The sequence below is a fragment of the Mus pahari genome, chromosome 4 (genome assembly GCF_900095145.1).
Source record: "Mus pahari chromosome 4, PAHARI_EIJ_v1.1, whole genome shotgun sequence".
NCBI lineage: Eukaryota > Metazoa > Chordata > Mammalia > Rodentia > Muridae > Mus > Mus pahari.
The window spans coordinates 73,945,281-73,971,481 of record NC_034593.1 but is presented as its reverse complement, the minus strand read 5'-3'; the positions used below and the strand labels follow the sequence as shown (position 1 = coordinate 73,971,481).

The 26,201-nt window shown below is 42.1% G+C and overlaps 1 protein-coding gene across 1 annotated transcript in view; it reads right to left on the bottom strand.

The window, feature by feature from the left end:
* Positions 1-26,201, bottom strand: part of Dchs2 (dachsous cadherin-related 2) — a 121,766-nt gene that overhangs the window by 85,467 nt on the left and 10,098 nt on the right. The window contains exons 2-3 of the mRNA XM_029538031.1: positions 14,970-15,161; positions 3,878-4,109 (exon numbers count right to left, since the gene is read on the bottom strand). Of these exons, the coding sequence (XP_029393891.1) occupies positions 3,878-4,109; positions 14,970-15,161 (424 nt within the window). The remainder of the gene's footprint in view (positions 1-3,877; positions 4,110-14,969; positions 15,162-26,201) is intronic.

Here is a 26,201-nt window from a genome sequence, read left to right as displayed (position 1 = left end):
AGAAGACAGCCACAACACTGACACACAGCCACGACACTGACACAGCCATGACACTGACACATCCACTTCGTTTCCTTAAAATAGTTCTTTTCCCAGAAGAGAACAGTAAGTTTTCAAGGCACGCATCTTGGTGTGGCAGAAACAGATCGACGAGTGATCTCTTCCTTTAGAAAACACAAACCTCCAACACAAATTACGTAAACTTTCAAATAGCAGGCCTGGGACAAATAAAAAATTCATCCAAATGAAGAATGAATGAGACAAAAGCAAGAGAGTGGTGTCCTGAAGAGGCAGGTGAGCATTCCAAGGGCCGGTGGTCAGATAAGCTGACTCACAGAGTCTCAGCACTTTTAATATATAACTACACTATCTGCCAAGCTATGTAGGAATTCAAGCCCCAAAGGGGGAATCAGGAGGACTGAGACTAGATTGAAAAAGCCCACTGTAAACAGAAAGGTCTTCCCCTTGAAAAGAAATTAGTAAAGACAAAGACGAAAGGAATAGAGAAAAACTGAAGTGTCCACACAGGTTGAGAGTCAAGAAAAAAGAAAAAAAGTGGGAGAAAGGGACAGGGTTCCTGGTCATGCCATGTTACAGAGAGGATTTTAAACCAAGTTTTGTTCCTTACTATTAACAGAATTCCCAGGCAAATCCTTGGGAGGTTGCAGTAATAATTCAAACCACTTTACAAATATTTCTGTTGTCATTTATTCATTTATTCATTTATTTCACAAATATTTACTGATAGGATATCTCAGGACTTTTTTTTTTCTTTTTGCTACTGGCTTTGGTTGAAGTGGGCTTTATGGTAAAAGAAAAGTTACTAAAACACAACAACTCCATAAGAGGATGACCATATTTCAGTACTTCACCTTCTCTTCCTGGAGAACATCTGTTGGCAGAGCATGTGATAAGGCCATTATGGAAAAACACATACAGAGAGCCCACAAAGTCCAAAGTAGAAATCTACTTCTGGGTCACTGTCCAGTGAAAATACGTCAGTCCTCTGAGAAGACACTGGCTCTGGTCTTTGCTTTGTGGCATTATCCATAATGGCCAGGATCTGGAATGGACTAAAGTGCCCATCAGTGCATGGACTGAGGAAAATGCAATGCATGTGTGCCAGGCTGCTTAGCCTTCCAGAGGATATAACTATCAGTTATGTAAACATAGATATCCTGGAAGACACAGTGCTAAGTGGAGAGAGCCATATTCAAAAACATCAACATTTATCTCACTTTTATGTGGAAGTCAAAAGAAAAAGTCAATTTGACAGCAACTGAGAACAGAATGGCAGTCACCAGGGACTAAGACTGAGGGAAACAGGAGGACCTAATAAAAGGGTATTTTGTTTCACTCAAGCAGGATGGTATTTCTGACTATCTATTGTACAGGATTCTAACTATAACTAATAATAATGTTTAGAACCGGTTGTTTCAAAGCAGATCTTAATTATGCTGACTACAAAGGACTAGATGTATTTGGGGTAACATATGAGATCATATTTCGTAGTGAACACAGACATTGATACACTACCGGTATTCTGAAAACACACACTGGCTTCTTGGTTTAACCGTATGAACTTCTGAAACACAGTGGTGCAGGTTGGAACTGCCCGTTCCCTGGATAACTTTTTCCCACAGCTAGCAGCAACACTGTTCCATTCTCTAAAGGTTAAAACAAAACACTACCAGCCTTCCTGGATCACTCACAATTAGTGACTAAGTACAACCAAATTCCAAGTGCTCTTTGCCTGACAAATGTCTTCCACCCAAACGCACAACCTTCAAACCTGCCAACCACAGTAACCCAAGGCTGCTTCCATTACAAATTTGGTCTTTGCTTTTAAAAAAAAAAATAAATCCCTCTGATGTGTCCCAAGATAATGACCCACATAAAGTACTCTCTATGATTAGTAATGACATTTGCTACATAGAGGGTGCCAGGAAGAGAGGCACAGGGCTGTCCATGGCCCACAGGGACATAAAACTCTCCTGTGAACAGAATGCCTAACAGCTCATTCTTCAAGCTCTTCCGGGGGGGGGGGTGTGCACGGATCTGGGATGGTGAATGTGATGTCTTTTCAAAACAATCCACTAAATGCTTTTAGATCCCGTCTTCTGATTATGGCTGACCTATATATTTTTGGCAATGTTACTGCCCTACGGGGCCTGACTATGACAGGCAGTTAAGGTCCTTAGTTAAGATGAATTTTGAAAAAGCCTAGATAAGCAGACTAATTTCCTATAAAGCATGTTCCTCTGATCTTGAAAATGTTAAGGGGACCACGTCAGTGAATTATTTTGAGCAAGGGAAATTTCGCCTTCTAAAGACCACGGGGGCAAACAACTCATCCCCAGATGTTGTGTTACATGCCAGAGGAGGCACACCTTGCAGGCAGGAAGAATGACTGTGTACTGGGACTGGGCGGAAAGGCATGCTAAGTGCACTGTGTGTCCTGTGCAGACAATGACTGGCTTGCCACACTGTATGTCCTATGCAGACAATGACTGGCTTGCCATACTGTGTGTCCTGTGCAGACAATGACTGCCTTGCCACACTGTGTGCCCTATGCAAACAATGACTGGCTTGCCATACTGTGTGTCCTGTGCAGACAATGACTGGCTTGCCATACTGTGTGTCCTGTGCAGACAATGACTGGCTTGCCACACTGTGTGCCCTATACAGACAATGACTGGCTTGCTATACTGTGTGTCCTGTGCAGACAATGACTGGCTTGCCACACTGTGTGCCCTATGCAGACAATGACTGGCTTGCCATACTGTGTCCTGTGCAGACAATGACTGGCTTGCCATACTGTGTGTCCTGTGCAGACAATGACTGGCTTGCCATACCTGTGGTCGTCACGAATAAGACAATGTACAATTTCTATCTTGGATTAGAATGCCCTCTTGGGGGATAACTAACTTGTGTATACATATAACACAGTATTAAAATAAAAGTGTATTCTGACCACTTTTCAGATCTGGTAAAGAAATGAAAAAGACACCAAAATGTTGCCTCAGCTTATAGCCCATTTTGTTTCCAAAATCTACGATTATCTCCAATGTTACTTGAAATCTTATGTCTTCTAATCAAATATTCCAAATGCTACTTCGATGATAACAAACATAAGAAAGAATAAGTAATGTCTGAAATACTTAAATTTCTAGAAAATTCAGATCACTGGGTGCCTTGGCAGATAAACAATTACTGAATTTTGGGAAATAAAATGGACTTTAGCTATTATTTCAGGAAGAAAGAAAGAAAGAAAGAAAGAAAGAAAGAAAGAAAGAAAGAAAGAAAGAAAGAAAGAAAGAAAGNAAGGAAGGAAGGAAGGAAGGAAGGAAGGAAGGAAGGAAGGAAGGAAGGAAGGAAGGAAGGAAGGAAGGAAGGAAGGAAGGAAGGAAAAGCAACAGGTCTAAAGAAACACCAGTTCAAAGAATGGCATATACTGAGGAGTCCTGCTCCATCACTGGCCTCTCACTCACTGAAGAGGGGCTAAGTCGCCCATAAATAAGATGCTCAAATAGACAGAGGGGGATAAATCCTTGCAAAATGTGCACACTTGGCTGTTTCTGCCCATTTACTGTCTTTAGTCTTCATGACATCCTTCCAACACAGGATGATTGGCAGTACTATGAAACTGGGGTCTCTAAAGATCCTGAGGTCTTTGTGAGCAGAGGCAAGACTCATCCAGGTCATGGCTAACAAAGCACTAGCCTACTTCAACACACAATGGTGCCCTCTGGATGGTTGAACCTTGCCACACCCCTCCTGTTAACAAAACATCCCGATTTCTAATCTTTCTAATATTGGCTGTTAAGTAGTTAAGAAGCTTACCAGCAGAGGGCAAGGCTGTCCCTAGGTCACATACCTGTAGTAGAGTCAATGGTGAAGAGAGACGACTGATCTCCTGGGATGAGTTCATAAGCCACTGTTCCATATATTCCAGAATCTCTGTCACTGGCAAGAACGTTGATGATCTCAGTTCCTGGTGGGGTCTGGCCACTGATGCTGGTCACATAGGTCGATGGAGTGAAGACAGGGTAATTATCATTTACATCATCCACTTCAACCCGGACAAAAGCTTGGGCACTAAGACCACCCTGTGAGATAAACAAGCAGTGTTTACAACTAGGCTTCTGTGGACACTGGAATCCAATATAATTAACAACAATCCCCAAATAGTCTAGTGTGGTATGGTGTGGTGCCCCCCCCCGTGTGTGTGTGTGTGTGTGTGTGTTACTGAAATAAAATTGCTAACAATGACCCTAAAAGACTTCTGAAGCAACAGAACACATATATTCATATAAATATATTTGGGTTTGCTCTTGAGTTATGAACTCCTATCCATTATGATAGAAAGAAAATCTCATCAGAAAATGATTTGAGGAAGAGCAGCTACAGAAGGGAGCTAGACTTGTGATATCTAGCAAAACAATGCCTATAATGTCTGGGGCCTTATATGACCTGACTAGAAAACAGCAAGTAACTATTTCCACCACTAGACTCTTCATTTGTTTGAGCATGGTATTCTTGAGTAACAAAACACAGGGAAATCAAGGTGTGACATGGCTTAAGGCTTCTCTCACACTGGCTAGCTTTCATGGTGCTGAAAGGCACTGTTCACACTACAGTGGAGAGAAGTGACCCTCAGTCTACTCAGCTGTGAACCATGTGAACGATAGAAACAACCGCTTTGCCGAGGTGTGCTCCTTGATGCAGTGATGGTGAAAGTGTCATGAGAGATAAATAATCGCCTTCTGATAGCATTTCAAGGGAAGCTCCACTAGTTGAAACCCTGTGGTTAGATTGTCTATAGGTCCTAGGAGAGAAAGCTCTACCACTACTTTGCTAAATTAGCATAGCTTAAACTGACTCCTGATGACTTATTGTTACACCCACAGATCAGCGATTCTAAATCTCATCAGAGAAACTTCTTTTGCAGTAGACAGGGATCAACACAGAAAAGCCACGTTGGTCAAACTGTAGAAAATCCGAGACCTCAGAATGCTTACCTCTACTCTAAATGCATCTATATCACACCCCTCCTCCCAAGGCTCAGAGGTCACTGTAGAAGAGTCAGCAGAAAGATTATCTTAAGAGTCAGAGACCATGGAGGACTACTACAACAAAGTGATGTCTTACCGTCACAACCAAGGAGTTAGACATACGAATTCACAGAGAGTGTGACGGTATACACAAAATCATGCAAGCTCAATCCAGACAAAATTCCAGCATAGAGAGGGGAGGTGAGCATGGAGCCCCACCCCGAGCTACAGAGCTATTATTAATTGACAGCTTCTGGGAGAGGAATCAGTATTCCTAAAGGTGCAGGCCCTGGTAGTTTGACCATACTCCAGTAAAAGGCAACATATCCAAGGGAATGTGGGCAGAACAAGCTGGACTTAGTGGTTTTGGAGTTTGGTTTCTAAGCAGACACAAAGTTGTGTGGATAGGAAAGGGAGAGGAAGGAGTGTGTCTGGGAAGAGCTGGGGTAAATATGTTCAAAATATATTATACAAAACTCTCAAAGAAACGATCAAGAGGGGTATCTTTCCTCTGAGGCTGCATGGTTTGGGAATTTTGAGGTTTCCTAGTTTTAGAAAGGTTAAACAGTGAATAAAGCAGTGGGAGGTGCATCTCAGACTGTTTATTTCATGTTGGCTCCATCTAAAACCAAAGGGGAAGGAACAAATAAAATCGAGGGAAATCATCTCCTTGGATTTTCCCTGTTTTGAAGGAAAACATCTGTTCTTGCTTCCCGACACCATTTTCCATTTCTATCTGGCACATTTTGAGACTTTCAGATCTGACAAAAGTCCTTGGAAAGTCACAGCAGTGTAGGGGAGGGGAACAGTTCACTCACTTGTGCCCCTTCCCCAGGCTCCCTTTCTTCTCTGTACTGCCTCTCTGTGCTATGGAGGGAAGCATCAAGAAGAATGAAAAACGAAGGACAGCTAAGAAGGCTTGGAAAGAGAATTGGACTATGCAGCCACTCGGAACACATGTGGAGAGGGCAGCCAGAGAAAGGCATCGTGGCAGATAACTTAATCATGAATCCAGAAACGGCTCTCACTGCTGTCCCATGGATATCATCCTTTGGGGATAAAAGGGGATTGAGAAATCTGTGGTTAGATATAATGTGATTTTTTTTCCATGTTTGCAGTTGAATGAAGTGCCAGACTTCTACCATTTACTCTTAAGAACAGGAGAAACAAAATAGCTGGTTAGGACCATAATGAAAGTCATAGGCATTCAGCAAGCTGTCTGTGTGCTGATCCATCACCAGGAAAGCCAGATAACCGAAAGGAATCATAAGAGAGGCGTGGAGATGGGACTGAAGACCTGCAAACAGACTGTCAACCTGTCAGCATGTAGGCAGTATTCTTGACAGCGGGCATAGAGTCTACTGGGACTCCCGGTGGCCTGGCTTCTTGGTTTCGTTTTCCCTGTTTCCTCTCCTAGTATATTTCTCCTCAAGCTTGAGCAGCTTCTTAGATTGGAAGAAAGATTGAGAGAGCAGGTAAGCAAAATAATGAAAAGAGAAGATAAAACAAGAAGAAAATACACAGCACCGGAAAACACTCTATAACAAAGGTCTTGATTCATTGAGGAACCTAATAATGAAATCTTGTAAAACAAACGAACAATCAAGTGTTGGCTGAACAACAGAGGGCTTAAGCTTATTGTCAAAGAACAAGGCATCTTCTGGAGGCAAAATATGAGTTGTCAGCATCTTGTGTGTATAAACTCATCGAGCACCTGCTGAACTCCTCAGGTGGGGAATTTCCTCCTATCATAACCAACTATGAATGCGTTTGATATATTTCACACATATTTCTCCTCATTAGGTTGTTACAATCTCACTTTTTCTGGTTTCCATGTCTTTCTTCCTAGTTCAATAAGAAACTAAGGTACAGGGATGCCCAGGGACCAGCTCAGAGTAGAGAAGACTATATAGATCTATGAACATGAAGTTCGGGTATCAGTCTTCCATGACTTTCTCTGTCTTGGAGTGAAGTTATAACCAGACGGCTGCAGTCATGCTAAGCTGTGGGCCTGCCTTGGCTCTTCCTGAATCACAGAACTCTCTTTGAGGGGAGCATGTTGGGAAATCAGCATCCCACAGGACAGAGCAGGAGGAAAGCTAATCTAAGCTGTTATTCCACGTCCCAAGACTATAATAGCCTGTTGTCCAGCTCATAGCGACGAGTCATAATACCAGTCAGAAGAGACTCTGAGGCATAACCACTCAGGAGAATGTCTTAGATTCCTGGCAATTAGAAACTGTATTGTCTTAAGCTTCAAAGCTGTGGGATAACACAGCAGCATGTACCTACTACCCTAATCTCTGTATAAGCATTTCTCAATTTGATCTCCAACTTTCACAAATAAGTCATGGATTACTTTAATAAATGTTGATTATTTCATCTGTAAGGTTATGGTAAGAAACACCCGAGCAATCTACCTGAATGCCAGTCCCTTTGAGTTACAATGGAGACAGTACAAGCCCTTTTTTAAAGCTCCAAACTTGAAGTCATCTGCTATCAGAGGCCCAGAAGGCTACTGGAGCCAGTCGGCACATATGGAAATTTTTCTCTCATTGTTTCTACATTGGCAATTGTCGATTTTCTTTTCTCTTTGCTCTTGCATCCTGAGACTGTCAAATAGTAGAGTATTGCTATCTGTCCTCCACAGCTCTTAGCTCTACTGGGCTGCGGCTCACTTCTTGTTGAGCTGAGGCAGAGCATTCCAGCCTAGATCTCACGCAAAGGTGAGAAATGAGTTCCTGTCTTACTAAAGAAAGCCCAGTAGGCTGGGTATCACCACAGCCAAGCAAGGCAACATACAAGGAACGTTTTCAGATTAACTGTGAATAGAATAGAAATTAATAGATTTAGAACCCAAGATATGGCACACAGATAATTGTTCTGATAAAAATCAGTTTTCTGAGAGAGGTAGGAAGGAGAAAATGAAGGAAGTTGAAAAATGAAGGAGAAAGAGCAAGTTCGAATTTATTTGCTATGGAATACAGAAAAAGGAAAATGGTTTTCTAAGAAGGTATAAGAAACTAAAAGGAGATAGGTTCCAAGTGGGGGAAGTTACCTTTATGTCATGTTTGCTGTGGGAGCCATCCAAGAGAAATCAAGAAATTCGGGAAGAAAGGCCTCTATAGGAGTCTGCTCTGCTAGAGCAGGCTGGGTGTGTGGACCCTGGGGTGCAAAGAGATTTGCCTCTGATGCAAATAGTGCGATTCTTTAACACGGAAGCTGATAACTAGGTAAGGGAGGAGACTGGATGGCTGGAAGGAGAGAAGGTTCCTCTCAAATGTTGTTGTTGTTTAAAAAACAGAAAAAGAAAAAAAAACAACCAACCAAACAAACAAAAACACAGAGTTCAAACAGAGCTGGGGTTTACCAGAGTTTCAGGGAAAGGAATTTGTACTGGAGTGACTAATGATCTGTAATACTTCAGTGATCTTACCGAGGAGGAATTCCCATCTGCATTGGAACCACTGAGCTAAGTGACACGGGAGATAAAAATGCTTATCAGAGGGTAATGTGGTTGGAATCAAGATTTCAGAGAAAGTGATGATCCTTGCAAATGAGAAATCAAAGAAGGAGGAGGCTAGCATTGGGTGTCTCTGCTAAACTCCCAGAAGCCTGGTCAGGAACACTGGTTGATGGAATTCAGATGCTGAAAGGCCTTCCAATGACCATGTGTTTAAGGCTTAGTGCCCAGGTTGGTGCTGTTTGGAGATGCTGTGCATCCTTAGACTATGGGCTTGTGAAGGTCCGTAGGTAACTGAAGATGTGCTTTTCAAAGGGTATTGTAGAATACTGGCTTACTTCTCTTTGATTTCTCTAACATGAGGTAATGTTCCACTATGTACCTCTGCCATGAGCCATGAGGTTCTTTTTTTTTTTTTTTTAATCTTTCATAAGTCCAAAGAATAGAGTCCCTCTAGCAGACTGAAACTTTCTAACCATGAGCCACAATACAATTTTTCTTTTTTAAAGCTAATCATCTTTAATGTGTTGTTGCAGTGATGGATAGCTGACTAACAAAGTAGTGGACATGAAGAATATGAGATATGAGTGGAGCCAAGAGCAAAAGTTTTAAGTGATTGGGTTTAAAGCAGCGTGGAACAAACAGGGTCTCTGCACTACAGTCATTTTTATCAGATATTTTATGTATTTACATTTCAAATGTTATTCCCTTTCCCAGTATCCCCTCTGAACCCCCTCTTTCTTATCCCCCCTCCCCCTACTTCTATGAGGATGCTTCCCCTCCCACCCACCCACTCCCACCTCACTGTCCTGGCATTCACAGGACCAAGGACTTCTCCTCCTATTGATGCCAGACAATGTCTTCCTCTGCTACATATGCAGCTAGAGCCATGGATCCCTCCATGTGTACTCTTTGGTTGGTGGTTTAATCCCTGACAACTCTAGGAGCTCCAGGAGCTCTGGTTGGTTGATATTGTTGTTCTTCCTATGGGTTGCAAACCCCTTCAGCTCCTACAGTCCTTTCTCAAACTCCTCCACTGCGGACCCTGTGCTCAGTCCAATAGTTGGCTGCAAGCATCCACCACTGTATTTGTCAGGCTCTGGCAGAGCCTCTCAGGAGACAGCTATACCAGGCTTCTGTCAGCAAGCCTGGGATGGATCCCCAGGTGGGGAAGTCTCTGGAAGGCCTTTCCTTCAGTCTCTGCTCCATAGTTTGTCCCCATACTTCCTTTAGACAGGAACCCTTCTGGGTTAAGAATTTGGAGATGAGTGGGTGGCCCCACCGTGCGCATGCACACACACACACACACACACACACACACACACACACACACACCATACAAACATACATACATAACATACATGCATACATACATACATACATACCTATAAATAGATCTTAAAATGAGAAATAATTAAGCACATTTAGATAACAGGATAATGTAGGCCAGTAGAACATAAACAAATGTCCCTTTTATTCAGAAAGCTTGTGTTTGGGATTCTACCTGCATTATATACATCATGGATCCCAATTCTAACAGCCAGCTCTTATCGTGAAGACACAGGGTGGTGAGAAACTAAACCAATTTAGTCTCTAGAGTGTTTGTCTGTCAGAATCCTTCTTTAAGCCTCACAGGGGGAGATGGAGTAGGAATCTTTTTATTTTCCAGACATATATTTCAGCTATAGAATTCAGGATGTAGCAAAAGTGCAGAGAGAATGATAAACACGTGCCAGAAACTGAGGGTTTTGTCTGTGAATGTGTGTCAGAGAACAAAATACAAAGCTTAGACAGAAGGATGGGATAATTAAATTGTGGAGCTAAATCGTAGACAATAACTTGAATGCCATTCCAATTAAGTGGTTCCATTATATAATTTCATAGCATCCTCTGTGTGTGAGATAAATAGCAGGCATCGCAGCAGCAGAAATAGGATGTTTTAGATGCAGTGTCAGTGGGGAAGGAGAAGCAACTGGGCTAAGGCTATACATTGACAGTCATCAGAGAGATGAATGGAGCAGGAGCAGAGATGCACAGAACATCTAGGGTGCTTCATAAGAAAAATTATTCTATCAATAAATAAAAGCCTCTTAGGAACCACCTGCAAATGCATTCTTGGCAATTTTCTACCAAGGACACATGAGTCATTTATTACAAAATGAAAGAATCCAAGGGAAAACTACAAACTGTCAGAATGATTCTAAATACCTTAAAGGCATGTGCCAAGGCTGTTTGTTGTTTAAATAAACTCATTATGGCTGGAATTTCCACAGCATTTTGAACCTAAGATACTTTACCTGACTTAATTATCCTGTGAATGTAGTCTAGATTATTTTTAGGGGCTACCTATTTAGCCACTGACAATTTTTTTATCTCCATTGTTACTAATCTTTTTGATGACCTGGTTTGGAGCAATTTATGCTGCTAATCAACACTGTGCTGAGTGTTTGCAGAAGATGGAGCATTCACCCTGTGGAAACTCTGAGCTTATCTATCACAAGACTTCATAAACATCATGCATTAACACAGGACATGAGCTTCAGTGTGTATAGACACTTGTGTATATCTGCTCAAACACATGTGTATATGTATATATGTGTATGTTATATGCATGTAGACATCAGATAGAGACTCACATACTGCACCAACAATACGAGGGCTGGGATGATCCAAGGCTTTCCTTGATGTTCCTTGCCTGAAGCCAGGAATATGCTTGGAAATGCCAGTAATAGCCAGGGGCCCTGGGAGCTTTTCCCTGAGGCCCTGATGTGTGGAGAAGGTACACAGTTCCTCTTCTAAAGGCAGAATGTGCTCGGTAGGGCTGGTAAAGACCTGTGGCTGCTCCACAGAGTAGCTGACCAGACCCTGAGAACCCACCTTTCTCCATCAGTCCCAAGGCTGCTGTGTGCCAGGTCTCTGATGCCCTTGAGATATCCTTGCTTCCTGTGCTACACTCCTTGATTAGTTTCACACCACCTTCTCCCATTGTGTGATAGCTTCTGATGATGACATCCCATCTTGCCTCTGGAAATCGTATAGGAGATCTTGTACTTCTTAATAAGCTTGCTTACATAAGCCATCAGCTTGTACAAGATCTTTTGATCTCAAACAGTCCTATCTTCTCTATATTCTCATCTCCTGTCCCTCCCACGTTGGACCTTATCACTGAAAACGGACAGGCTAGTCCAAGTGAACCATTGTTGCTTGTTGTCTATACACACTGAAGCATGCATGAGGAAGTTTGTAGGCAGTTTCAGCCCTAAGCTGGGTCAAGATCAGGAAGCTGTTAGAAGCCTAATAGCTTTGATGAACTACTTCCAACCATGAGAAGCTAAAAGGACTTAGAAGGCAGGATAGTCTCAGGATAGATATCATCTGGGTAAATACAGGTCCCATGTCTTTACCAAGATGATATCGATCCTGAGACTATGGATTGGTCCTTTTAGGGGATGAATCATTAAATGACAGATACTAGTTTATGTCATAAACTCAACATCTACAAACTCGGAAAAGATATCTGGAATAAAGTTGAACTTTGTGATCGAGCTGTGATACACGGTGTGTTCTAGGCTATGCTGATAGTTCAAGGGAATGGATACCCAAGGACCTTTGACGGGCTGCATGCATTTCTCGTTGAATCCATTTCTATCTCGACACAGATGTCTAGTCACCAAAGCCTAGGAAGGAGTCAAATTGAACTTGAAGATCAGAGTGGCCACCAGATGAGCACCTGGGAGACACAGAAACTATTTTCTGGCCACTTCCATGACAGTACAACATGCATACTTTGAGCCAGAATACACTCATATGAAGCAAGCTATTTACACAGGGGAATGAGCTCATGTCTAGCCTGGGCTGGAAAATGTCTATCACTGTGTTTAAGCTCCATCAATACCTCTGGAAGCAAATATTCAGACTACTGCCATGTTTCTGGATGTAGTTTCTCCTCTGAGAAAGAAAGCAGCAATTAGTAGGTAAAGACAGGTTACCACTTAAGTCTCATTCTGTCACCCGGTGTTCTGGCAACCCTAGCTCTGAGCCATGGGCTACAAATCTTGTGTGGAAAGGGAAAGGACCTAGAGGGTGTCTTCTGTAGTACTCCATCCTTCTCCAAATGAATAACGAATGTGGGACAGCCCAAATCCCTAAGTCACAGAAGAAAAGACAGAAGTTAGGCAACGGGGAAAACAAAAGAAAGAGAAAGAAGTGACCAACGTTAACAGGCAGCAAGCAAGATGGTTAGGGGACAGCACCCTGAAGTCCACTCACTCCTGGAGGGGGCCAACATGATGGTCACATGACCACCTATAAACATGAGCTCAAGAAAAGGGAAGGTGAAGACAGCTCTGGGCAGCAAGAGCCAGGAAGCCTGACTTGAGATGGTAGTAAAGATAAGTACATTATAATTACTTATATAATTACATATTTATATAAAGTAAAATAAGTGAAGCACAGGAAGAGCTCATCTACATGGGAAATATAAAAATTAGTTCTTAACATAAGGGTGGGATGCTGTTTACAAAAGGTTGAGAGACATGAGAGGGATGGAGAGGCGAGGTGACAACATTTACTATCATCGGGGTACAGGACAGAGTCAGGCAGAAGAAGGTAACTCTGGTGTGCTTTACACAGAGGAGTGGCTATAGACAATGTTAATCTAGCACATATTTCATGAAGCCAGAACACAATGTATACAAGTATTAAAATATGTGTTACTCCATTAATATGCATATTCTTATAATCCGTGTTTCAGATGTTAAAATACATTGAGTTTGAAAGAGTATTAGTAAAAAGGCTATTTGTGATACCCTAAAATAGAGCATCCATTGTAGAATGTATAAAATTAAGATTTATTCAACTATGTGTTATAGATCCATAAGGATGAGGAGATTACAGTTCCATGCAACAGTATAAAAGACTCCCAAGTAATGCTCAGCAAAGAACACGGAAACACACGTATGCTTCCATTCAGTGGAAGTTAAAAAGCCAGCTTACTGCTAGAATTCGGTAGTGTTAAGTGTAGGGTACGATGAGATGGGTAGGGACTAGAGGCAGAAGAAAGAGTCTGAGAAAGATCATTAGTTCATCTGCTTCCTGGAAAGTGCTTACTTTTCAAATGTTTGTCCACTGAGCCACACGTTTGTGATATGTGTATTTTTTGTATTTTTCTAGATGTGTTTTAGTGGCACCTTAGGAAGTTCTATTTTTACTTTGCTAGTTTGCTTGCTTGCTTGTTTGCTTTTTGCATAGGAAGAATACCAAAGGTGCCTCCATTATGCAGAGTTCAGTCAATGTGAACTTCAAAAATGATCATTTGGGATGGAGAGATGGCTCAGCTGTTAGGCGCACTGGCTGCCCTCTAAAGGATCAGCGTTTGTGTCCCAGTACCCACATGGCAGCTCACAACCATCTGTAACTACATACAGTTTCAGGGCGAGCAAATGTTCCATGCCCTCTTCTGGTCTCTGCAGGCATAAGACATGCACAAGGAATACAGACATATATGCAGGCAGCAGAAACCACACACATAAAATAAAATAAAAAGAAGTTTAAAAATATTATAAGGTCAGCAGTGTCTTGAATCTGTCAAACATATAAAATTAAAACAATTATATTCAAATCAGGGAATAAAAAACATTAGTCACCTTTGGGATCAGTTAGAGCATAAAATGACCAATTCTAAAAACTGAAGAGATGGAGAGAAGAAGGGAGGGAGGGAAGGAGGGAAGAAGGAAGGGAAAAGAGAGATTGTCTTTCCCTTCCTGTTTGAATTATTTTTCCAGGTAATAAATGGTTGATGTAATAACATTAGTGCTGAAGTGGCTCATATAGTAAATGCAAAAGGAATAATAGACTTTGGGAAAAGCTATTCTGCTGACACGATAGGAAATACACAGCACTAAAACCTGAAACCACTCTCAGGCTCATGTACTGAATGCCAACATATAGGGAATAGTGCTGAATGCCAACATATAGGGAATAGTGAAAATAAAAGAGCAAATTAAAACAGTCCAAAGAGTGCAATCAACTACATTCGACATGTGGAAAATATATGGAACAAGTGACCTGATGTTTAAAATGCCATAGGAAGGGTAAAGCCAGGTGGGAATGGGGTGGGGATTATATAAATCAAATTAATCTGTGGTTCCCCTTGAATGTGAATCCAAATATACCAATTATTAGAAGATATAGTTAAACCATCCAGAACCTTTAGCACAGTGTGGATATTAGACACCATCAAAGACTGGTCCATCATGTATGGTAGCTGTGCTTTATTTGAAGTCACTATCCATTAGAAATATTTATTGATGATAAAATAGCACTTGGTATTAGAGGGGAGTGCTGGGGAGGTGAAATGTGGTGAGCTAACATCAGCAGACGTGGCCACGCTTCCACCTGCTCACTGAGGTTCTCTTTTGGGGGTGTTGGGTGGCTTGTGCTGAAAGACTTACCCCATCCTTAGCTTTTACCAGCAGATCAAAGGTGCCGGGATCCCTTTCCCTGTCTATGTCTTGGGACACACAAATGCGGCCATCCTGCGGGTCGATCTGGAATGCAGGAGGTGCTTCGTAGCTTTGGAATCCATCATAAAGCGAATACTCGACTAAGCCGTAGAGTCCTGCATCTGCATCCGAGGCTTTTACCTGTAAGACAGGAGAGAGGTGAGTGAAAATGTTCACATGCCACCAGTATGCTAGCTAAGCATGAATCGTGACACTTTGCACAGCCGAGTGGATCCCAAGGTTGCTCAGAAAGCCGAGCTTGAGATTAGCTCTCTGTCTCCTGTTTTCCTGCCTGACAAGTCTTGGGCCTTTCTCCTTCTCCGTTGGAAATCTCTCCTTTTCACCTTCTTGGCCCACTCTAATTAAAAGGTCAAGGTCTCAGGGTCCAGACCCACTCACTCTTACTTCCTTTCACTCTATCTGGGTGATCTTGTCTACACGCAAGGATTTATAAACATTCATATGGCTACAAAAACCTACAAGACATTTGCTGTTTCCCTCAGTGTGTCAACCCAGTTTGGGAGCAGCAACATGAACACAAACAAACAAACAAAAGCCAGGCAGTAAGGAGTGTGATTTCTAGAAAGCCAATGCCAATTTAAAATCCAACTTAGGGTTGGTTGGCCAGGTTTCCACCTAGACTGGATGTGCCAGTCAGAGCCCTGCATAACTATGCCACTAGGTACGAGCTATGTACTTCTTATCGAGGGTGTGCACAGGGATGAATGCCACCTTTGCTCACAGAAGCAGGTGCATGGACCTATGCCTGTGGCTTCTCCGGGAAAGTGTGCTTGTTCTTATTCCATACATGATATTTTTGTTGGCAGTCTTGTGGTCAGCCCAACTAGAACTACGAAAACATTTATTTCAACTAGCTATATTACACATACCATAGACCCTCTTCACCCAGGGGGATGAAGGCCAAACCCCACAGCGAATGCCTGAAAGCACACAGGGCCAAATGTTAAGCTCTTTCCTGCATGTACATGACTGTGATCATGCGGTACAATAAGGAATTAACAATAAGAACCAATAACCAAGTAGAGAAGATGTACTGTGGTCAAGGAGATGGTTTATTGCCCTTGGAATGAAGAAAGCAATCAAGATTCCAATACAAATACTAAGAATAACCATTAAAAAATTGTATTTATTTCTAGAATTTTCCATTAACATTTACAGACCAGCTGACCAGAGGTAAGTAAAATTACAGAACAGGAAACTACAGATAACGTGAAAGAGGCTTCTGGTAATGAGACATACAACAAATTACATAAAAGGGCAAACTCCTAAACCTGCAGGCTCATGATTAATTCCTTTGATTTTTTTTAACCCAGTTAATAGCAGCAGTAAGTATCTAAATAGCACTTATCATAAAAGAGGCATTTTTCATCAGTGTAAGTATTCATTTGATCCTTTGATTGCCACACTTCCCAAATGATACTTCACCCACACACATCCCCTAACAGGTTCAGCAACCAGTTCTCCATCAGCCTACCCTTTACAACATACTGTCTTGAGTGGATAAATGACATGTGACATTGGGGGTGACTGAGTAGCATGCTTCAGTGTTTGTCACGGGATCTATCTGGCATCCTACTTAAAACTCAGAGAACAGGCTCCATGACAACAGGCTACCTGGCCCCCTGGCCAATGATACCCAAGTACAAGTAATACTTCTTTTTCTTTTCTTTCTTTCTTTCTTTCTTTCTTTCTTTCTTTCTTTCTTTCTTTCTTTCTTTCTTTCCTTCCTTCCTTCCTTCCTTCCTTCTTTCTTCCTTTCCTTCTTTCTGTCTTCCTCCCTCCCTCCCTCCCTCCCTCCCTTCCATTGTATCCTTTACATCTATCTTCACATCATCTTTCCCTTAGTTTCTGGCAAAATCATTTACCTTCTGCAACCAGAAAAAAAAATTTATAAGTTACTATTTTCACTAGCTGAATGGATCCAGAAAACCCACAAAGTTCCCTGCTACAAAGGATTCACATCCAAATCACTCAGTCTGTTCCATGCTGATGGCTTTTAATAACTGAGTAGCCTCTGGTTACCAAAGACAGAAAATACATCCTCTAAGGCCCTGTGGTCTTCTCGATAATTTTGGCTGTGTTAGAAGACAAATGCAACAAACGGAATTCTAAAATCCATTCTCAGCCTTTAATAGCATGTATGACCAAGTATTTTGGCTCATACGAAAACATGTTCCCTGTTTCCACTTTATGGCTTTTTCTCCTGGGGACTTCTGGTAGAGAAAAATTTCAGGGATCCAAAGTCAGAAACAGTGCAGGACTCAGTTTGTGTTAATGGCTCAGATCTGAGCTCAGAACCATAAAATGAGAGTGTGCACCTCTCTGCTCTCCACTACCCCATAGAAATACTTACCTGTGGTTCTAGCAACACAGGCAATTTCCTGTTAATGGATCTTGGTTGCCTAGAATTACCAGAGATTCTTTATGGAGTTGGCAATGCCCAGTACTCATCGACTGACGGGAGGGGAGATAGAGAATTTGAAAAACAGAAGTAACGCAATCCAGAGGCTGAGCAGAACACTTGGAAGACATGGGAGGACAGGACAGCATCTCTAGATTCCTCCTGGAGCTGATCCCAGCTCACCCAAGCTCCTCCTCGACCCTCTGTGCCTTTCACACTCAAAGCTGATGGGCTTACTTTAAATTCATTCTAACTCATAACTATTCTCATTGAATTTGATTTTCCACAGATGTAGTGGAGACATTAAGGAACTTACGAATTATGAGCACCCTTTTCCTGTGATTAGCTCCCTGGGAGCTAGAGAATTTTTATCAGCCTCTTCATATTAATGTTGCATAAAGATTCCCCCCTAAAAACATGTCCTCCAAACAGCTTGAGAACATGGCCCTTGTGGAGTTTGGCTGAAAAGTGTCTTGAAAGCAGAAACTTCCCGTAAGCCCAAACACTCATTCATACACGCTACTACTGAAGGCTGACACGACTTTTATCATTCACTTCATCCTCGTCTTCCAACCCAGCTAACACGCTTGCAAAGACAACATGGCTTTAGAGGAGGCGTCTGTTGCCTTTGGAAGTCTGGGGCTTTTGAGATCCTTAGCAGCTGTGAGAAATGGACCCATCTGCACGCTTCACTCCAAGAAAGCCCCCTTCTGTGTGAGCAGATCTCTTCCTCAACATGGCAGGTCGGCCTCATAATGGGTCACATTTCTAGCCATTCGCATTAGCAAACTATGGAGAGTGACATTCTTGTTGGTATTAATACTCTTTTTAGACTTTTTTTTCTTTTAGAAAAAAACCTCAGAGTCCCTAACTAAGGGATGAGGGCTCGGGGGAAACCTTTAGATAACAACTTTAGGTGAAATGTAAAACTAAATAATTCACCTTATTTTTTTCCTTTACAACCTAAAAATTGCTTCCATGGGCATACAGCAGGTTTTTTTTTTTTTTTTTTTTTTTTTAGAAACCAAGATCTGACATCACACATGCATCCACAGAACTTCAAACAGGAAAAAAAAAAAAAAGAATCACAAACCAAATGATTACATTTGAAGCACTTAGCTATCTGCTGATCCCGCATCTAAGCCAAGACAGCAATCCCCCAGCGGAAGTTGGATCCAATATTGAGGACCACAGTGACGCAAACATGTCACTCTCTGAACACAGTTTTGGCAGGTTCACTAACAGTGAATGCTGTCTTGCCAAGTCTTTAAAAGCAATGTTATTGGTTTCCTCCCTTATGCTCTGAGGCATCCATCCTCCACAGCTAATCATTTCACCTCATTGAAGCACATCCCTTACAGTCTGGCATGCTCTCTCCTCCCTGACATGCCTCAGTTGCCCTGCCGGTTCTGTGGTCTTTTCCAGGCCTTGGGATGCTGAGACAAATGCTTACATGTTCAAACTACTTCTCTTTTCAGTCCACACTGACTACTTAGAATGCTGAACCCAAAAAGATACACTAGTGTCCTCATCCCATTGGACCCTGTAAAATTACCTTATAGGATCAAAAGAACGTTCACTTTGGATGGCAAAGTGGGGTTGATTTAAAGATTTTTGGGAGGTGACGTTTATCCTTGTCAGTGAACTTTAAATTCAGTGACAAGTGCCCTGCGAGAGGCAGACACAGACCTCAGACCGAAGAGGGGGAGGTAGCATGATGCCAGAGGCAGAGGCTGGGGTCATGTGACTACAAACAGGAGAGCAGCAACTGCACCAGACAGTGGAGACAAAGAAAGGACTCTTCCTAAGCCCCTTGGAGGAGCAAGGCCCTGTCAAAGCTGTGCTTTGTCACCACTGGAAATGTGAGAGACCATTATTTTTGTTGTTTCAAGCCATCAAAATGATGGTAATATGAAAGAGCAAGTTCCGGAAGCTGACCCACTTCCGGCAGTCGGTCCACTCCTGGAAGCTTACTCACTCCCAAGTGACCTTTCCAGAATCATCGCTCCTCACTGCGGCACAGATTCTGATTTGTTTGTCGATAGCACAGTCTCTTCACTGCTAGACTTTAAGCCCAGTGGCACGAGTGACATTCACCTCACTTCTTACTGCATCTTTGGGCACCACAACACTGGTGCCCTATTCACACAGAGAGGAGCCATCAATGCATCTTGCATGAAAGAGTGAATCAAATGCTGTGTATAAGATGCAAGCATGGTGTCAGCCACACGGGTTAGTGGATAAAAGACCTTGCTAGCAAGCATGAACAACTGAGTTTGAGCCCCAGAACCACATGGGGAGAGAACAACCTTGTCATGACCGCCCCAACCCCCCCCACCACCCACACACACAGTGTAAAACAAACAAAACACTAAAAAACGCACAAGCACAAAGCAAAGTATGGATGAGGCAGAAGGAGTGTGTGTTTCGGGCCAGGCTGAGTTTACTTTGCACAAAGCCAGATTTTTGTCTCAAACATGAGCTTAATTAAATAAAGTAAGATGCAAATATTCTTAAGAATAATTTTCTTTACTGTTCTACTTGACCTATGGGAGAATACATATGAGTAAAATATTTCATAGCGTTTATCAACTCTCAATGAGGAACTTTTTTTTATATTAATTTAATTTCTAATTATGTGTATGATGTGTGTGTGTGTCTCTGTTTAAGGTTTGGGCACATGGATGCAATGCTCACAGACGCCAGAAGGGGCAGAAAACCCTGGAGCTGGAGTTTTACTTGGTTGTTTAGTTAGAGGCTTCACTTCCTGAAGTGGGAACTGAACATGGGTCTTTAAGAGTATTACAGGACTCTTAACCACTGAGCCATCTCTCCAGCTACGAAGTTTTCATTACCCAAACAGTCTATTAACCAACATATAGATCTCAGACTAAAGCCCATCACAATGTTCCAATTAAAATCAGACAGGTAAAAGACAAAGAAAAATCTCAAGGCGTGTGGGAAAGACTGGAAACAGAAAAGATTTTTTTACATGACTTTTAAAATGTATTGTCAATGTTGATTGGGTAAATTGAATAGGCTCCTGTTATAGGCAAGAAATTATTCTGACAAGTTTTATTGCTTAAAATGTACAGTAAAATCAAGAAACTACCAATTCTCCTGCTTATTATCTGTCCTGTGTCACACTTCCCAAACAAATGGGTCAGGAGGGCGACTTGTCCTGTGCCTTGCTGCAAAACACTGGAAACAACACATTCTATAAAAAGAACTGGCAGACAGATCAATGAACCCAAAAAGCAAGGTCTGTGACAGATTCTGGTATGACTACATTTTTTTTTGTACAATTACAAAGGAAACCACCAAGGAATTTGGGGTTATCCACATAATTGCTAGAAAAATTGGCAAAGCACAGGGAGGGAAAATAAATCAAGTTTGATATTATCCTCATGCTGAGACAAATTCTATACAGATGTTAAGTGCAAATAATGAAATCATTTAGTGTGTAAATATATATATATTTGGCTGAGCCTTATACTGGAGAGAAATTTGAAAGGTAAAGGGGATTTCACAAATAAACAAAACAATAGACAAAAATCACAAAGGAAAAAGGTCAAAACAATGATTATACATATAGTAGTCTAGTGTGATATGCATATAAAAAGCTTAAAGATAAATTATATATGACATCTGTAACAAACCACACACACACACACACACACACACACGTGTGCGCACACACATGTGAACATTACTGATTACTGTTCATAGTCTAGAAATAGGTCTTTATAAAGAAAAACTATATAGATTTCCCGATATGAGGGAGAGAAAGCATACACCAAGGATGTGAGCAAACAAGTCACAGAAAGATAAATATCAGGAGATTCAATTTCACTAACAATCAAATTAACGTAAAAGGAAACATTTTGTGCTGAAAAATTGGCTACCATTAGAATAATAAGCAGTAGAAACGATGTATCAAATAGCCAGTAATTTCCATAGAGTACAAGGAGAATAATCTCGTCTATAATGTAACAGTGCTAAACATTTTCCTACATCAATAGAGTATCCACTTCTGTGATTCCCTCTACTTCTAGGGAAATAGAAAGAAGTAATTACACCAAAAAGTAAATTATAGCCTTGTTCTAGAATCCTAATGTTTAACAACAAATTATTAAATTATAATCCATACATAAATAATTTAAAGCAGATATTAGAACTGTATATAAGATATCTGCATTACTGTGTTTCCTTTTAAAAAGCTAACTAAAAGTAATCTTTATAATTTGGTTACCTCACTCAGGAGCCTAAGAATTTCATGAATTCATTGTTTTTAATAACTGAGTAGTATTCCATTATGTAAATGTATCACATTTTCTGTATCCATTCCTCTGTTGAGGGACATCTGGGTTCTTTCCAGCTTCTTGCTATTATAAATAAGGCTGCTATGAACATAGTGGAGCAGGTGTCCTTATTACATGTTGGAGCATCTTCTGGGTATATGCCCAGTAGTGGTATAGCTGGATCCTCAGGTAATACTTTGTCCAATTTTCTGAGGAACCGCCAGACTGATTTCCAGAGTGGTTGTACCAGTTTACAATCTCACCAGCAATGGAGGAGTGTTCCTCTTTCTCCACATCCTCTCCAGCATCTGCTGTCACCTGAATTTTAATCTTAGCCATTCTGACTGGTGTGAGGTGGAATCTCAGGGTTGTTTTAATTTGCATTTCAAGAACACACATGGTATGCACTCACTGATAAGTGGATTTTAGCCCAGAAGCTCAGAATACCCAAGATACAATTCACAGACCACATGAAGCTCAAGAAGAAGGAAGGCCAGCCGGGCATGGTGGCACATGCCTTTAATCCCAGCACTCGGGAGGCAGAGGCAGGCGGATTTCTGAGTTCGAGGCCAGCCTGGTCTACAAAGTGAGTTCCAGGACAACCAGGGCTATACAGCTGCTTGTGGACGTTGTACATCGTGGTGCGCACTAGGCTCCGCACCACGATGTACAACGTCCACAAGCAGGTCACAAAAGAAAACACATGTTATACATTCCTGATATTAGCCCAGAAGCTAAGAATAACCAAGATACAATTTACAAACCGCATGAAACTCAAGAAGAAGGATGGCCAAAGTGTGGATATTTTGGTCCTTCTTAGAAGGGGGAACAAAATACCCATGGAAGGAGTTACAGAGACAAAGGACGGAAGGAAAGGCCATCCAGAGACTGCCCCCCCCAATCCATCTCATATACTGTCAGTTATCAAACCCAGACCCTATTATGGATGCCAACAAGTACTTGCTAACAGGAGCCTGATATAGCTGACTATGAGAGACTCTGCCAGTGCCTGACAATTAAAGAGGTGGATGCTCACAGCCAACCATTAGCCTGAGCACAGGGTCCCCAAAGGAGGAGCTAGAGAAAGGACTCAAGGAGCCGAAGGGGTTTGCAGCCACATAGGAAGAACAACAATATGAACCAACCAGTATCCCCAGAGCTCCCAGGAACTAAACCACCAACCAAAGAATATACATGGAGAGACTCATAGCTCCAGCAGCATAAGTAGCAGAGGATGGCCTTGTCGGATATCAATGGGACGAGAGGCCTTTGGTTCGTTCTATGAAGGCTTGATGCCCCAGTGTAGGGGAATGTCAGGACATGGAAGCAGGAGTGGGTGGGTTGGTGAGCAAGGGGAAGAGGGATGGGATAGTGGGGTTTTCAGAGGGGAAACCAAGAAAGGGGATAACATTTAAAATGTAAATAAAGAAAATATCTAATAAAAATAATTTTAAAAAAAGAAATGACAAGGGAGATACAACAACAAAGACTAAGGAAATTCGAAGAATTATTAGGTGTTACCTCAAATGTCTATATTCCACAAAATTAAAAATGAAAAAGTAATATATAAAATGTCTCACTTATATTAAAAACTTTCTCCAATGAAAAAATAAATTTTCAAAAGTCAAGACTGTGAGATGACTCAGTCAATAAAGTCCTTGCTGTGCATGAAGACCTGAATTTGTACCCTCAGCCCCCATGAAAAAGCAGGAGTGGCAGCCCATGCCTTCCATCCCAGCACTGGGGAGGCAGAGGCAGGAGGGTCCTGGGGACTTGCCGGCCAGCCTGTCTCGCTAACGAGTGAGCTTCAGGACGGGTGAGAGACTCTGCCCCAAAGAAATACAGTAGAAGGCTAGTGGCCCAACCTCAACCTCTGGCCTGCACATACAGTAGCAAACACACACACACACACACACACACACACACACACACACACATAAAGAAAAACTAAATGTTAGATGATCACTGGAAATGAAACTAATACATTTTGTTTTGTGTGTAATTCAGGATTTTTCTGACTTTTCAAAACTAAAAGCAATTCCATAGAAGCATGACTGTGGAAGAAAGGGTAGGCATGGAATGTTAAACCTAAATAAACTGGTCCTTGGTAAGTATCTGCCCCCTGTTTATTAGGCCAAAGCGAGTGCCTCTTCAGCATTTCATCCCTGAAAGGCCACTGAAGGATAGATGTGAAAGAAGCCAAGGATGAAAGCATTGGCATCTCTTTCTGTTTGTTCTTGGAGGCTCAGGAGCATGAACCCAAGCCTTACAAGTCAGGTAAGTATCTACCACTGAGGCATATCTCCTCTGACACTCTTTAGAACAGCATGGCTGGCTACACTCATGTAGCCATGCCCCAGTGGTCCTTTGGTCTCTACACTGTCCAAGGTACAGGGGGACTTCCTCCTTCCCTACACTCTAACACCACAAAGAGACACACTGGAGAATTCAGTGTTGAGCTTGTAAGAGGAGACAAAGTATTGAACAGAAAAGGGAATTTTTAAAAAGAGTTATTTATTTTATGTATATGAGTACATTGTAGCTTTCTTCTGACACAACAGAAGAGGGTATCAGGTCCCTTTACAGATGGTTGTGAGCCACCATGTGGTTGCTGGGAATTGAACTCAGGACCTCTGGAAGAGTAGTCAGTGCTCTTAACTGCTGAGCCATCTTTCCAGACCCCCCAGAAAAATAATTTTTAAAACAGCAATGGACACATTTATCCAAGGGGTGGCCAGGTCTCTTTTTATATGCCTACATATAAGTCAAAGGACAGGCCTGAGGGGCAGCCCAGCGAGGCTCCTTCCCTGGCGTGTCAGCACCTTCCTGATACCAGATGGGTTAGACAGAACACCAGGAATCCAAAGAGGAAGGTGACCCTTCATGTCCCCAGCAAAGGACAAGCACCAGATACTGCTCTCTCTACCTTCTCCTGTGCTTCCAGTGACAGTGTCGGAACCAAAGGGAATGGGCCACCACATGACCTGCTGACGGCTAAAGCTCCTTCCCTTCTGCAGGTGCCCTAGCTCAGGACAGAAGGCCATGTGTACATTATGGAAACTCTACTGTTTTCACACACACATACACACACAAAAAAAAAAAATTTAAAAATGTAACTAGAATGCCAAATGCTAGCAGGTGTTCTCTCTTGGGGCAGGAGCATGGGAAATGTTCATTTTCTTAAAAGATATGTTTTGTACAGTTTTATGGAGATCTTTTCCATTTATAGACCCAAATCAGCTCCGCTGTTGTGTGAGTCTTAGGAGCCGTCCTCTCCCACTCTACCCACGAAGGAGAACCTGAAACACCTGTAAGGTCCACGGGGAAGAGCTGGATTTGGGAGGTTTCCTCAAAGGATTCGTGTTTATGTTTCTCTTTGGAGGAATTCCGATCATAAATTTGAATCATATCACCTGGGCTTTTAGGCCCGATGCTCCTACTTGTATTTTGAGCAGCAAGGTTTGAGAGCCCAGGTTTGAGCCCAGAGGTCCTCACCCTGGAAGGATGTAGTCCAAGAAAGAAGCACAGATAGGGCAGGGTAAACTCAAGTAGGATCTCTTGGCTTGCAAAGCCGCAACGCAGAAGACCATGCCTAGGAAGGCACCGTGGGTGCCTGGACAATACAAACTCTGAGGTGACAGCGGTGACCCCAACCTTCTAGAGCACATCTAATGGCTCCAGGTTTCACAGCTGCTTGGAAACCTGAGCTCATGTGAGCAGTTCCACTTTCTTGGAGGACAAAACTGTCCCAGATGGGAAGGGGCACAGTAGCCTGCACCGCCTTGCTGCATCCTGTCACTTCTGCAGACCTGCGCATTTGTTATAAACACCCCATTTAAGTGGTTTCTTTTGTGTTTCTGCTTATACAGAGGTATAGGGAACAGTCTCGGTGGTCAGGGAAAGCCAACGCCGCTGCCTCTCCGGACTAGCAGGGCTCTTCCTGATGTCAGCATCAGGCATGTGTCCGCTTTAACACTTGCCCTTGGTTTTTTCAGTCTGCTTCTAGGGACTATGTTCTTCCTGATTCCACATTCTCTCCGCGTTTCTTTCCTTTCCTTTCTTTCCTTCCTTCTGCCTTTCCTTCCTTCCTTTCCCTTTCTTTCTTTCTTTCTTCCTTCCTTTCTTTCTTTCTTTCTTTCTTTCTTTTTTCCCCCTTCCTTCCTTGTTTTTGTCTTTTTTGTTTTCGTTTTTTGTTTTTTGATCTAGTCTCACTATGTAGCTCTGGCTATCCTGGAACTCTCTATGTAGACCAGGCTGTCTTCAGACTGTCCACATGCCTCTGCTTCCCAAGTGCTGATTTCTTTGTTCCTTTAATTTTATTACATCTTACTGAATTTTGTATAGTTTTCCTAATGGCTTCATATGATCTTGAAAATGGACAAAGTAAAAACACATTATATTAGCAAGTATAAAGTAGAAATGGGTATCATATTCTGCCTCAGTTACTGCTCTATTGCT